The 11,868-nt window shown below is 63.8% G+C and overlaps 1 protein-coding gene across 5 annotated transcripts; it reads left to right on the top strand.

Annotated features, from left to right (window-relative positions):
• Window positions 1-755: 755 nt before the first annotated feature.
• ZNF512B (zinc finger protein 512B) lies at window positions 756-11,838 on the top strand. 5 transcript variants are annotated; one of them, XM_063634078.1, is made up of 18 exons: window positions 759-872; window positions 1,442-1,552; window positions 2,711-2,833; window positions 3,139-3,281; window positions 3,650-3,778; window positions 3,872-4,530; window positions 4,630-4,856; window positions 4,955-5,026; window positions 5,129-5,275; window positions 5,433-5,557; window positions 5,637-5,729; window positions 5,910-6,008; window positions 6,084-6,254; window positions 6,568-6,762; window positions 6,952-7,053; window positions 7,311-7,373; window positions 7,907-8,005; window positions 8,418-11,838. In XM_063634078.1, the coding sequence occupies exons 3-18, from the start codon at window positions 2,713-2,715 to the stop codon at window positions 8,667-8,669; spliced, it is 2,697 nt and encodes an 898-aa protein (XP_063490148.1). In that variant the 5' UTR covers window positions 759-872; window positions 1,442-1,552; window positions 2,711-2,712; the 3' UTR covers window positions 8,670-11,838. The 5 variants fall into 5 exon arrangements, with proteins under 5 accessions (XP_055121356.1, XP_055121354.1, XP_063490148.1 ...); XM_055265382.2 differs by having other exon boundaries at window positions 761-872; window positions 6,544-6,762; XM_055265381.2 differs by lacking the exon at window positions 1,442-1,552 and having other exon boundaries at window positions 756-872.
• Window positions 11,839-11,868: the final 30 nt, after the last annotated feature.

Genomic DNA, 11,868 nt, shown 5'->3' on the forward strand with positions numbered 1-11,868 from the left:
GAAGGCAGGCAGGCAGGCTCTCCTGGGGGAGATTCTTGTGGGTCCTGTGCTAGTCCCGTGTGGTGCCTCCTACCAGTCCTCTTTAGGAGAGCCACACCTTTCTCTGTCTCATTCATTCCCAAGTCCTGTGCTGTCAGTGCCCCGCCACCTCCAGACCACTCAGCCCACACCGGACCCCAGTGCCCCCTGCCTGCAGAAGCCCAAGCTGTGGGGCAGAGAAGGCCCTGGCACTGGTTCAGAACCACCGCCCCCAGAGCTGGGAAAGGATGACCCAATGGTCAGTGACCCCAGTAAAACCCCATGGCCTCAAGCCGCCAGCCACCGCCGGGGGCCAGTCGCAAAAGTGGTCTCAGGGCCAGTTGGAAAAAGGCTGAATCCTGCCCTGCCGGTGCACGGCCCCCAGGGCCAGAGGTCAGGGTCCCGAGCCCAGAGACCACCCTCGCCGCGCGGGCCAGGATGCGGCGGAATCAGGTCGCCTCAGTCCGTGCGCGCCAGACTCCGGGCAGTGCCTAGCGCCCCTATCGGGCCTCAGTTTACCCCACTGTCCAAAAAACGTCCCCCGCCTCAGGACGGCAGAACTGGCTACTCTGGACTGCGGGCCCGGCCGACGGGGGCGGAACCACGGAGAGGGGGGACCACAAGCCAGCCCGGGCCCCCTCCCCCGCCCCCTCCCCGTCGCGGAGCGGCCGCGGGAATAACGCGAGAGTTCGCCCCCTCCCCCCCGCAGTAAAACTGTCAAAGGTGGGAGGGGCGGGAGCGCGCATGTGCGCAGCGCGGCGCGCAGCCTGCGCCGCCCGGACCCAGCGCCCCGCGCCCCGCGCCCCCCGCCCCGGCCCGGCCCAGCCCGGCCGCAGCCCCGCTGGGCGCCGCAGGTAAGCGCCCGGCCGCGCCCCGGACCCAATCTGGCCGCAGCCCCGGCGCCCACCGCGCCCCGGATCTCGACCCTGCGCGCAGGCCAAGGAGGGGGCCGGGCCCGAGCCCCTCCGCCCCCCGCCGCGCCCGAGCCCCCGCGCCCCGCGCCGGCGCCGTCTTCCTGCCTCCTCCTTCTCCAGAAAAAGTCGCCATTTTGGTTCACTGCCTTCGCCCCCCCACCCCGCTCCCGCGATCGGCCCTGCCCGGCCAGGCCGAGGCCCGCGCCCCGCGCCCGCTCCCGGCCCCAGGTGACAGGTGGGTGGCGAGGCTGGCCCCAGGTGCGCGTCCCTGGCCGCGCTCACCCGCGCGCCAGGCCTGGGCCGGGGTCCCTGGCCGAACGGCCTACGCGGCGGACCCGCTGCTGGCGTCTCTTGCGCGCAGCGCGGCGGAGCCCCCTCTCCCCGCGAGGGCTCTGTCCCCGCTGGGCTCGGGAGGGCCGAAGCCCCTTCTCATCCGGGGCACCAGTCGCGTCTCTGCCTCCCAGGCTGGCCCTGGCCTCAGGTCCCACTATTCTGAATTCTTCTCCCAGGCTTCAGAAAAATTGGAAGTGGGGCCTCAGCAGGCACCTGCACCCAGGCCACCGGGGTCATCAGGTGCTGGGATGACTCATGCCGGCCCTGTCTCCTTTCAAAGTTGCAAAGTGAGGACTTCCAGAGAACTTTGTCCCCGGACACTGGCCTCCCCCTTGGCAATGGGCAGTGACTGTCCTGACCTCTGACCTCGGCTTTCTGGCACCCCTGGACACAGCAGCCCCTTCCCATCCCCTCTGATCTAAGTTAATTAGAAGCTATCAGGAGGGGGCCACCTGTCCACCCATCCCTCACCCTGCTTCCTGTCCCACCCCCTTCCGTGGCTTTTCCACAGGGCTGGGCCCAGAGTCTCCTCTGCTCCCCAGCTCTCAGGATAGGGTTCCCAGCAGCACAGGCCCTTGGGGGCCCTAGCCTTGGGCAGCAGGGTGTTCTCTCTGGCCAGCATCTTGGGCCTTCACTGCCGGTGCTTCTAAGACTTGTTTGGCTAAAGTGGTAGTGGTGGGTCTGTAGGCAGGGGACTGAGAGGCTCCAGAGAGAGGTGGGGGGCGGGTCAGCCTGCCAAGCCTGGAGACAAGTACGCGAAGAGCATCAGGTAGGATAGCTCAGCTGGCACAGGGACAGGAGCTTGGTGCAGTGCCAGAGTGGGCCGGGCGTCCTCAGTGCCCACCTTGGCTGTTTTCCATCTGTGTCTGGAGAGAAGATTCCAAGGGTACCTGCCTGGGGAGGTTGGCATTGCATCAAGTCAGCATGGGGAGGTACGAGGGCCCCAGTGAGAAGCTGTGCCCCCACTGCTGGGCCCGGGCAGCTTGTGAGCCAGCAGCCATCATCGGAGACATAATTGGCCCCTGGAGGAATGTTGCCAGCCTCCTTCCCCCTGCACAAGGCACCTCTCCCAGGGGCACACCCCTCCCAGCACTGGGTAGGAGTGCATCACCATCGGCATCATCTTCACAGCTGTGGAGCTACGTACACTGTGGAGCTGCGTGTTGGGAAGGGGGTCTGGAAGTTGGTGAGGGTCTCAGGACAGGACTAGATCCTTCCAAACTGATGATGCCTTCTGGGTTATCTGGGGAGACCTTGGCTGGCAGCCCCTCCCCTAAGTCAGAAGCCCCCATCACTTGCTTTTCGCACGTGAACAAAACCACAGGAGGGCAGGCCCCTCTTCCCTGACCAGAGAGGGCCTGCCAAGGGCAGGGTTCCAGGGCAGCCTCACCACGTGTTCCGAGTGGGGCCCGTCAGGCTTCACAGATTGTCTACTTGCTCTGCAGAGATGACGGATCCTTTCTGCGTTGGAGGCCGTCGGCTCCCGGGGTCCAGCAAGAGTGGTCCCGGGAAGGATGGCAGCCGAAAGGAGGTCCGACTTCCAATGCTGCATGACCCACTGAAGATGGGTAAGAGGAGTCAGGGCCAGAGACAATTCCAGATGGTTCTGGGCAGCAAGTGGTAGGAGTGGACCACCTCCCTGGGCGTTCTGTCTCCAGGTACCCAGCTAGGCCCCTAGAGTTCCCGAGGACCTTGCCAGGGTAGGGGTTGCCTTGGACATAGCCCAGGGTCCTGGGTTCTTGTCCTCAGCGGCCGCAGCCCCTGCCCCTGGTGCCCTGGTGTTGGGACAGCGATGCTCACTGTGGGCCTGTGCAGCCCCCGGTGGTAGGCAGTGCTGCCCGGCTTCCAAGCCTTGCTGTGTTGTGTGCTACAGGGATGCCGGTGGTCCGTGGTGGACAGACAGTGCCTGGCCAAGCCCCTCTCTGCTTTGACCCAGGAAGTCCAGCCAGCGACAAGACAGAAGGGAAGAAAAAGGGGCGGCCAAAAGCCGAGAACCAGGCCCTCCGAGACATTCCTGTGAGCTCCCTCAGGGCCATGGTGGGGTTCATGCTGGGGTCTCCCTATCCAGCCACTGCCCTGCCCTGATTTGTCCTCTGCACATCTGGTACCAACTCTATGCCTCAAGGTGTGGGCACTGGCCTGGTGGACTTCCTGGCTTTGTATCTGATGTGCCGGGAGATTCTGGGGATCATGTTGGTGGGCTCCTAGAACAGGTCTTGTGCGTGGCCCCTGCCAGGTGACTTGAATTCCCACTGCAGTCCTGGGGTTGAGGGGCTCATGTGGTGTGTGCGCCCTGCAGGCCTGGGGGGGCTCTGAGTCTGGGGCTCGGGCTGGCAGTGGCCTAGGTGGCTGCGGGTCAGCAGCGCCACCTTCCCCACGCCTAGCTCTCCCTGATGAACGACTGGAAGGATGAGTTCAAGGCACACTCGAGGGTGAAATGTCCAAACTCAGGGTGCTGGCTGGAGTTCCCCAGCATCTACGGGCTCAAGTACCATTACCAGCGGTGCCAAGGGGTAAGGGACTGTGGGTCGGGGAAGAGGAGGCCTCGGGGTGTGTCTGGGCAGAGGCCCTTGGGGCCCTGTCCCACACCTGCCCTCCCTGCCCAGGGTGCCATCTCGGATCGGCTGGCCTTCCCCTGCCCCTTCTGCGAGGCCGCATTCACCTCTAAGACCCAGCTGGAGAAACACCGGATTTGGAACCACATGGACCGACCCCTGCCTGCCTCCAAGCCTGGGCCCATCAGCAGGCCTGTCCCCATCAGCCGGCCCGTTGGGGTCAGCAAGCCCATCGGAGTGAGCAAACCTGTCACTATTGGCAAACCTGTGGGTGTCAGCAAACCCATTGGCATCAGCAAGCCAGTCTCGGTCGGCAGACCCATGCCAGTCACCAAGGCCATCCCAGTCACTAGGCCCGTGCCGGTCACCAAACCTGTCCCAGTTAGCAGACCCATGCCCGTCACCAAGGCCATCCCGGTCACTAGGCCTGTGCCGGTCACCAAACCTGTCACAGTCACCAAGTCTGTGCCAGTCACCAAACCTGTACCTGTCACCAAACCCATTACAGTCACAAAGCTTGTGACAGTTACAAAGCCCGTGCCGGTCACCAAGCCAGTGACAGTCAGCAGGCCCATTGTGGTCAGCAAGCCGGTGACAGTCAGCAGGCCCATTGCCATCAGCAGACACACACCGCCCTGCAAAATGGTGCTGCTGACCAGGTCGGAAAACAAAGCACCTCGTGCCACAGGGAGGAACAGTGGTAAGAAAAGGTATGGGGCTCGTTCCAGGTCAGGGTGCTCCCCAGCCACGGCCTGGGGGTAATGGGGCCCACAGGCCCTCCTGGCCCTCACCTCACCTGCTCCCTGCAGGGCTGCGGACAGCCTGGACACCTGCCCAATTCCACCCAAGCAGGCCAGGCCAGAAAATGGGGAGTACGGCCCCTCCTCCATGGGCCAGAGCTCAGCCTTCCAGCTGAGTGCAGACGCCAGCAGTGGCTCCTTGTCGCCAGGCAGCAGGCCGTCCGGGGGCATGGAGGCACTGAGGGCTGCGGGCCCTGCGTCCCCGCCTGAGGAGGACCCGGAGCGCACAAAGCACAGTAAGATGAGAGCTCCAGGGATGGCGGCCGGGGCAGGCTCGGCCTCCTGACGGTTATTTGACCAGAATCTCGGCCCCCGTTTTCTCTCCCCGAGTCAGGAAGGAAACAGAAAACACCCAAGAAGTTTACAGGGGAGCAGCCATCCATCTCAGGGACCTTTGGGCTCAAAGGTAAGACGCCAGCCCGGTGTGTACCTCCAGGGCTGGGGCTGTCCACTGAGTGGCAGCCCCTGAGCCCACTCCTGTTTCTCTCCACCCCACGTGTGCACACAGGCCTGGTCAAAGCTGAGGACAAGGCCCGAGTTCACCGCTCCAAGAAGCAGGAGGGGCCGGGCCCTGAGGACGCCCGGAAGAAGGTGCCAGCTGCCCCCATCACTGTCAGCAAGGAGGCACCGGCCCCCGTGGCCCACCCAGCTCCAGGTAGGGGCTGCCTGGCAGGGGCTCAGGGCAGCTCTAGATGGCGGGTAGATCCCACAGCACAGGGATGGGGGCTGAGTGTGGAGACTGGATTCTGTGCCTGGCGTCCGGGCCACTCAGCGGCCCCCACAAGCCTTCGAGGCCCCTGCCTTACCCACAGGTGGTCCTGAAGAGCAGTGGCAGAGGGCCATCCACGAGCGCGGGGAAGCCGTCTGCCCCACCTGCAACGTGGTCACCCGGAAGACGCTTGTGGGCCTCAAGAAGCACATGGAGGTGTGTCAGAAGGTAAGGCAGCTCCCGGAAGGTGCTGGGAGGGAGGCGCCCCGGACCCCAGGCAGGCTTCTCACACGTGGGCCATCTGCAGCTTCAGGATGCACTCAAGTGCCAGCACTGCCGGAAGCAGTTCAAGTCCAAAGCTGGTCTCAACTACCACAGTATGGCCGAGCACAGTGCCAAGGTACCGTCGGGCCCCCAGCTCCGGTCCAGCGTGACCTCTGACCTCGCACCCCACCTTCACCGCAGTTCCCCCCGTGTCTAACCTCGGACAACAGTGGCCCAACACCTGGGCGGGGCGGGGCCAGGGCAGGGCCCCGTGGTGGTGGTGGTGGTGGGTCACCGACGCTCACCCTGTCCCCAGCCCTCTGACGCCGAGGCCTCCGAGGGGGGCGAGCAGGAGGAGCGTGAGCGGCTGCGTAAGGTGCTGAAGCAGATGGGACGGCTGCGCTGCCCCCAGGAGGTCAGTGGGGGCCGCGGCAGTGTGGGGTAGGGGGGCCCTGCTGGCCACTCACCCACCCTCTGGCCTGACCCCCAGGGTTGCGGGGCTGCCTTCTCCAGCCTCATGGGCTACCAGTACCACCAGCGGCGCTGCGGGAAGCCGCCCTGCGAGGTGGACAGCCCCTCCTTCCCCTGCACCCACTGTGGCAAGACGTACCGATCCAAGGCCGGCCACGACTACCACGTGCGCTCGGAGCACACGGCCCCTGTGAGTGGCTCTCTGTTCTGTGGCACAGTGCTTGTTCCTGTGTGCCGTGTGTGTTCCGTGTGCCTTGGGTGCCAACCGTATTTGTCCATGTGCCGCCTAACGCGTGTGTTTCCCACCCGTCTCTGTAAGAGACACGTGTCCTGGTGGGCGGGAGGGTGAAACCTCCATGTTCCCTCAGGTTGCCCGCGTCAGCCGTGTCCCCAGCACACTGTGAGGCCTGTGAGTCCACCGGCCTTAGGGCGGCCTCACCGCGCGCTGACCTGACTCTTGCTCCCGCGGCTCACTCTAGCCTCCATGCCTTCCTGCCCTCCAGCCCCCTGAGGAGCCCACAGACAAGTCCCCTGAGGCTGAGGACCTGCTGGGTGTGGAGCGGACCCCGAGCGGGCGTGTCCGCCGCACGTCGGCCCAGGTGGCAGTGTTCCACCTGCAGGAGATAGCAGAGGACGAGCTGGCCCGCGACTGGACCAAGCGGCGCATGAAGGACGACCTTGTGCCTGAGACCGCACGGGTGAGCTGCCCACCCAGGGCTGTGGACAGCGCCGTGGTCTCTCGGTGGGACATACCGTGGCCTGAGCCTTGGGACAGCCACTGCTGTGACCTGGGCCACCCGCTGCCCCGGCCATCTGCAGCGAGTGTTTTTAGAGCAGCTGGGGTGTCTTCTGGCCTCGGGCTCACCCTGGTGCTGTCGAATTCACAGCTCAACTACACTCGGCCAGGGCTCCCCACGCTGAACCCCCAGCTGCTAGAGGCATGGAAGAATGAAGTGAAGGAGAAAGGCCACGTCAACTGTCCCAACGACGTGAGCGGAGGCAGCCGGGTGGGGGGCGTGGGGAGCCATACAGGGACAGAGCCTGGGTGTGGCCCTCTGAGCAGGAGCGGAGGCTGAGAGCTTTCAGGAGGTGCCCAGCCCACCCCAGGCCTCACGTGCCCAGTCCCCAGGACTCACACCCCCTCACTTGCCCCAAAGAGCCTCAGAGATCCCCTGGGGTAGGGCAGGGGTCTATCTTGGTGTGGGTGCCCACCAGAGGCCTTCGCCCACGGCTGCCTTCCCTGCAGTGCTGTGAAGCCATCTACTCCAGCGTGTCCGGACTCAAGGCTCATCTCGCCAGCTGCAGCAAGGTCAGTCCTGGGGCCTGCCCCACGGCCAGGTGCTGCACTCAGAGCTCCCAGCTCATCCCACGCGGGCCTCCCACACAGTAGTGAGGGACCCTGCCCTGCCCCCTACTTTTTCTACGTGGCCTCCTCTTCCACGAACCCAGAGACTGGGAGGTGGCTGACGGCCAGCCTAGGACACCTCCCTCGCCCCTAACCCCAGCCACAAGCCAATGAGTTCTAGTCCTGTCCTCGGACCTCTGCGTCCATGTAGGCGTGAGTGGGCACCCCGACCCACGCACATGGCACACTGGCTTAGAATAAGGGATGCTCGGCAAAGGTCTGCAACTCTTTCCCTGGGCACCTGCCTCTCCCTACCCTTCCTCTCCCCCACCACCCCTGCCGCCCTGGTAACCCAGTGGTGCCCTGCACTGTCCGGCACAGACAGCCACAGCTTTCCTTTGGCCACCCCTGACTCTGACCCTTTAGCCATGAGTAGGGGCTTAGGACAGATCTGGGTCCTTCAAGGGCTGGGGCACTGGCCTGCCTGTGCATTGCAGGGGGCCCACCTGGCGGGGAAATACCGCTGCCTGCTGTGTCCGAAGGAGTTCAGCTCTGAGAGTGGCGTCAAATACCACATCCTCAAGACCCACGCAGAGGTGCGAGGGCCATCACCAGGGCCTGTGGCTGGGGGCTAGCCCAGGAGGGGACGGGGCTGGGGTTGGGCACCCCTTGGGGGTGGAGAGGTCAGTGGCCTGCATGGAGTGTGCCTGGGAGAGCGGCCAATGTGGAGAAATCTGGTAGTTTCTCCTCAAAGTGGGGTCTGGCTTCCCTGGGGGAACTGGTAGGCTTGCACCCTGAGCTGGAGCTGCCCTGAGGGTGTCCGCCTGTCCAGCCCCCAGCAGCCCTGCTGCAGGTGCTTGCCTGGTCCTGAAGGCTGTGTCCAGCCCAGCCCTGCTGCAGGTGCTTGCCTGGTCCTGAAGGCTGACAGGTCTTCAGCTCTCAGGCTACGCCTGGCTCAGGTGCTCAGCATCCAGTCCCAGGTCTTTATCAGCGCTTTTCTCTCCCCAGAACTGGTTCCGAACATCAGCAGACCCACCTCCCAAGCACAGGAGCCAGGACTCATTGGTGCCCAAGAAGGAAAAGAAGAAAAACCTGGCAGGTGGAAAGAAGCGGGGCCGAAAGCCCAAGGAGCGGCCCCCAGAGGGGCCTGTGGCCAAGCTGCCCCCACGCCGGGACGACTGGCCTCCGGGATGCAGAGACAAGGGGGCCCGGGGCTCCACCGGCCGGAAGGTGGGAGCCAGCAAGGCGCCTGAAAAGTGAGCTTGGTGGGTGGGGCCTGGCCCCCACGCAGCCGCCACACCGCCCTCTGTTCAAGGCAGGGCCAGCTCCGGGACCTCCGTCCTCCAGTTCTCCATCCCCCACCCCCGCCTCTTCATCCGTCCCGTGGGGCAGCCACCACTCTCCCTTCCCTGAAGGCGGCCCTTCCCCTGTTAAGGCTGCCACAGGGCACACCTGGGTTGGGGCTCCCCAAGGTGTGCCCTGCAGAAGTGCAATAGCCGGGAGGGTTGCCCCTCCCCATGGGAACGTGTCTGGGGTCTTGGTGCCACAGGGGCTGCAGTGCAGAGTAGGCAGATGGCCTTTGGTCCCCCAGCTCCACTTCCTCAGGCCCTGCCGGGTCCCTAACCTGGCTCCCCCAAGGCTCAGGCATCCCCGGTGACCTGTGGTTCTGGGCTGGTGAGGGCACCTGAGCAACCTGGCAATGGCAGCCACCATCCTGGCCTCACCTCCACCCAACACTGGAACTCCAGCACCCCCAGCTACCTCCCAGGACAGACCCCCGTCTGACCACTGCCATGCTGACCTGACAGGCTCCGGCCTGCCCTTGGCCACCCACTTGGTCCCCTTGCTTCTGTTTTCTACCTCTCCAGGCCTGCCCCCTACCCCCACCCATGCCCCTCCTCTGTCAGTGCAATCCCTGCTGTGCTCAGGCCCTGCCCCCCAGGCCTGTCTGTAATGCTCCCAGCTTGGGGTAAGGGAGGGGTTTTGCTTCTTGTACCTACAGGGCAGCAGGAGCTTGATGCCCTTCAACACAGCTGCCAGCCCTGGGGGTGTGGGGCCCCTGGAATGTGCTCTCCTCTAGTGTTCAGCCTTCTGGCGCTGCAGGCCTAGGTTGGAGCAGCCTCATGGAGTAGGGACGGACTAGTTGGGGCCCTGGGGTCTTGCTGGGGCCCATGGGCATGTGAGGCAGGAAGCTGGGTAGAGCTGGCCTGGCTCTGAGTGGCCACTGGGGGAAAGGCAGCCTTCTGTCTGTCAATCTGGGTAGGCCCACTGGCCAAGCTCTCCTGGGAGCCCCCTCCCCACTTTTTTCTTAACCTGCCCCCATTGTTTCTGGTTGTGTGGTCATTTGATATGGGAACTGAAGGCCACCAGGGGAGGGGCTTGGCCAAAGTCACAGCAGGTTGATGGCAGCTCCAGAGCTGTCTTTGCCCCTTTGTGGCCCTGAGGACGGCTGGGTCTACAGGTAGGGCAGGGGTCAGGCAGGGAGTCCAGGGTGCCTGGAAGAGGTGGCCACAGCCTGTGGCTCCCTCCCTGGGGTCCTGCCTTCTAACCACGGCATTTCAGGGAGGAGGAGGCTCAGAGGGGGTAGGTTTGGAGGGAGGCCATTTTCCAGGGTGGGTGGGAGTGGGCCGAGGGCTCGTCCCCACTGACCCTGGACGATGTGAATTTTGATGTTTGCCCGTGTGCGTGTGTCTCCTGGGTGTAGTGGATGCCAGTCTTGTTGCTGTGACAAGTAACAACCTTTTTTTTAAATTGTTTTTTATACAAACACTCACAATCTGACATTTGGTGCTAAGGGTTTCCTGGTGCAGACGGTGGGCCTGGGGGTTGGGCTGGGCCAGGGCGTGGGTCTCTGGGGTTTGGGTCCCTCGCTGCTCAGGGAGCAGTACTGACTGGGCACTGCCTCTGCCCCCAGCACCCACCCTCCCCCATCCCCCAGGGAGAAGGGGCACCACTGGGCTTGGCCTGCAGTAGTAGGGAGACAAGTTCCAGGAGCACTTTGGGGACTGGGGTTGCAGTACACTTCCTGTCTCTGGCTTTATCCTTGGGCCAGAAGGCTCCGACCCTCAGCAGCCCTTGCCAGATGTGCTAGGGAGTGGGTGTGGAGACCTGGACTCCCCCCACCCACGCACACCTTGGCCTGATGAGAGGATGGAGGCTTGGGCAGAGATGGGCATGACCCAGCATCAGAGGGTCAGGGGAGGCTTTCCTTCCTGTGTCCCAGCGCTTCACTGATGCAGCTGGTGGAGCTGGAGGTGGAGGATGGGGTCTGGCGGCTGCTGCTGGGGCAGCCTCATGAGGGGAGGGGAGGGGAGGGGAGCAGGCACCGGACGGGGGCCTAGGTGCACTTTGTCTTTGCCACCAATGGCGGGAGGAGGGTGGACCTGAACACCTGCAGGGTGTGGTGCCTGCCCCAGCCTCTCAGGTACTTGGCCCTTGGGGAGAAGAGAAGAGGGTCTGGTTTTTGCTGGGGGTGAGTTTCCGGGACACTCCCAAAGCCCACAGATAATCCCTGGTGTGGGAAGAGGAGTCCTGGATACCTTGATGTTTAGCACTTTAACCCCCTTTGTCTTTAAGGTAGGCGTGGGGGCTACTGCCAGAAGTGGCTGTTGACCCCCTCCTTTCTGCCTTCCCTCTCCCACATGCTGGTCCGCAGAGCCCTCCTCCCAAGGGGTAAGGCCTTGGGTGGAGCTCAGCAGGGTCTGCCCACTCCCTACGCTGGCCCACATAGGCCTCCAGGAGCCCTCAGTGAGAGGGACCAGCATAGCTGACCCCCAGAGTGTGGTGGGCGCCGGCCCTGCCCGAGGCCCAGTCGGGGCCCTTTCTGCAGATCTACCTCTGGCTCAGCGCACGCCCCCTGCCCTGAGAACAGGAAAGGGCCCGGAAGGGCTGACTCACCGGGCCGACACTCACACGAAAATGGGATGCACTTTATTTGCTGGTGCAAAGGCAGGTGACGGTGCCTCCTGTGTGACCATTGGCCCTCCTGCCTGGTGGCGCTGAAGGGAAGGAGCCAGTGAGCCTGGCCCCGGGAAGGGCCATCCCCGTGTGCCCTGTTTGGCGGGGCCTCAGGCGGCTCCCCCAGGCCCGGGTCCGGAGCCCCAGGCTCTCCCCTGCCTCGCGGCCGCGCGTCCTGTGCTTTGGGTTTCTTGGTTTGGGTTTTTTAATGCCAGTTCTCAGTACATAAGTGCATTTTGAAAGAGGTTCCAGCTATCACTTGTAACCATATATATATACATATATATTCTATCTACAAAGTGTTTATTTGCGAGATGTTTCGACGGTGAGTTCGGGCCCCGCCCGCCTTGTGACCATCTGTCCCCGGTCCTCGTCCCCGCCCCGCGCCCTGGTCCCGAGTGGCGTGGGGACGGGCCATCACTGTATGTATTAAAATGACTGTATCAAATAAATGTTTATTGATTTTTTTCCAGGGTTTTTGTGCGGCTCAGTTTGTGGTGAA

The sequence above is a fragment of the Symphalangus syndactylus genome, chromosome 24 (genome assembly GCF_028878055.3).
Source record: "Symphalangus syndactylus isolate Jambi chromosome 24, NHGRI_mSymSyn1-v2.1_pri, whole genome shotgun sequence".
NCBI lineage: Eukaryota > Metazoa > Chordata > Mammalia > Primates > Hylobatidae > Symphalangus > Symphalangus syndactylus.